The sequence below is a fragment of the Pseudomyrmex gracilis genome, unplaced genomic scaffold (assembly GCF_002006095.1).
Source record: "Pseudomyrmex gracilis isolate BER0280 unplaced genomic scaffold, ASM200609v1 scaffold_2620, whole genome shotgun sequence".
Classification (NCBI taxonomy): Eukaryota; Metazoa; Arthropoda; class Insecta; order Hymenoptera; family Formicidae; genus Pseudomyrmex; species Pseudomyrmex gracilis.
The window spans coordinates 12,696-14,168 of NW_018023204.1; the positions used below are offsets into that span (position 1 = coordinate 12,696).

At 36.1% G+C, this 1,473-nt stretch overlaps 1 protein-coding gene across 1 annotated transcript; it reads left to right on the forward strand.

The window, feature by feature from the left end:
• The first annotated feature begins 132 nt into the window (after nt 1–132).
• Nucleotides 133–1,422, forward strand: LOC109862914 (ankyrin-1-like). The gene is made up of 3 exons (XM_020443085.1): nt 133–768; nt 879–1,076; nt 1,187–1,422. The coding sequence occupies exons 1-3, from the start codon at nt 624–626 to the stop codon at nt 1,405–1,407; spliced, it is 564 nt and encodes a 187-aa protein (XP_020298674.1). The 5' UTR covers nt 133–623; the 3' UTR covers nt 1,408–1,422.
• Nucleotides 1,423–1,473: the final 51 nt, after the last annotated feature.

Here is a 1,473-nt window from a genome sequence, read left to right on the forward strand (position 1 = left end):
TGTATACAAACATATTTGCGCTTACAAAAAGCGCTGCGCGTAGCAATACTGTCCAGCAGAAGTAACGCAGCAATTGCAACTGCTACATGAAGCCGCTACGTAGCGCTACGTAGCGCTAGCTTCGGCTAAACACACCCAATAATTTATCCGCGGCGGCGGCGGCGTAGTACGGCGGCGCAAGGGTCTAACTGGAAAGCTCCCATTACCGCTAACTAGATTTTATGCGAACTAAGAATTACGACTTATACATATAAATAATTATAGGAAAACCAAAACTAAAACTTAAACAGAGAAACAACATAGAAGAGAGATTTTAGAAAAAAATATGCAAACTGAGCACTATTTTTACCATAGACTATATTGATACAAGCTACAAATTAATATGTGCAGTTCGTGAAGGAAACCTAGAAANAGCAAGGGAGTTACTTACTTATTTTGGACTATCTTATTCACAAGCATGGAAAGAAGGATATGTTTTACTTTGTGATGCTATTGAGAAAAGGCATACAGAAGTTATTAAACTACTTTTAACAAACGGTTCTAAAGTTAACAGCAACACTGACGAATCTCATGATACTCCACTTCATTTTGCTGTTATAAATAGTGACATAGAAATTGTTAGAATGCTTCTAGACAGAAGTGCTAACATTAATGCTGAAAATCAGTTTGGCAGAACTCCGCTTCACGATGCAATTGAAAATAAGGAAATAGAAATTGCTGAATTACTTTTAAATCATGGAGCTAACGTTAATGCTAGTGATAAGACAGGTATAACTATATTGCACCTGAGAAAAGATATTTACAGATTGATGAACATCTTTTAGAAAAAGGAGTTTAATTGGGGAGTTTTAAATTTACATATATCTCTTCCTTTTCAGGTGTTACACCACTGTGTCTCGCTGTTCAACAAGGACATGTAAATGGTGTTAAGATGCTCATGGACAGAGGTGCTAACGTTAATGCTGAAACTCGGGATGGCACAACTCCGCTTCATGACGCGATTGAATATGATGAGATAGAAATTGTTGAATTACTTTTAAATCATGGAGCTAACGTTAATGCCAGTGATACGTCAGGTAGAACTTTAAATTGCAGCTGAGAAAAGATATTTACAGAGTGATGAACATCTTTTAGAACATGGAGTTTCATTGGAGAGTTAATTCTACATATATCTCTTCCTTTTCAGGTATTTCACCACTGTGTCTTGCTGTTCGAAAAGGACACGTAAATGGAGTTAAAATGTTTCTTGACAGAGGTGCTAACGTTAATGCTAAAACTCTGGATGGCACATCTCCGCTTCACGATGCGATTGAAAATAAGGAAATAGAAATTGCTGAATTACTTTTAAATCATGGAGCTAACGTTAATGCCTGTGATAAGTCAGGTATAATTTTATATTGTAGCTGAGAAAAAATATTTACAGATTGATGAACATCTTTTAGAACATGGAATTTACTTGGAGAGTTAATTCTA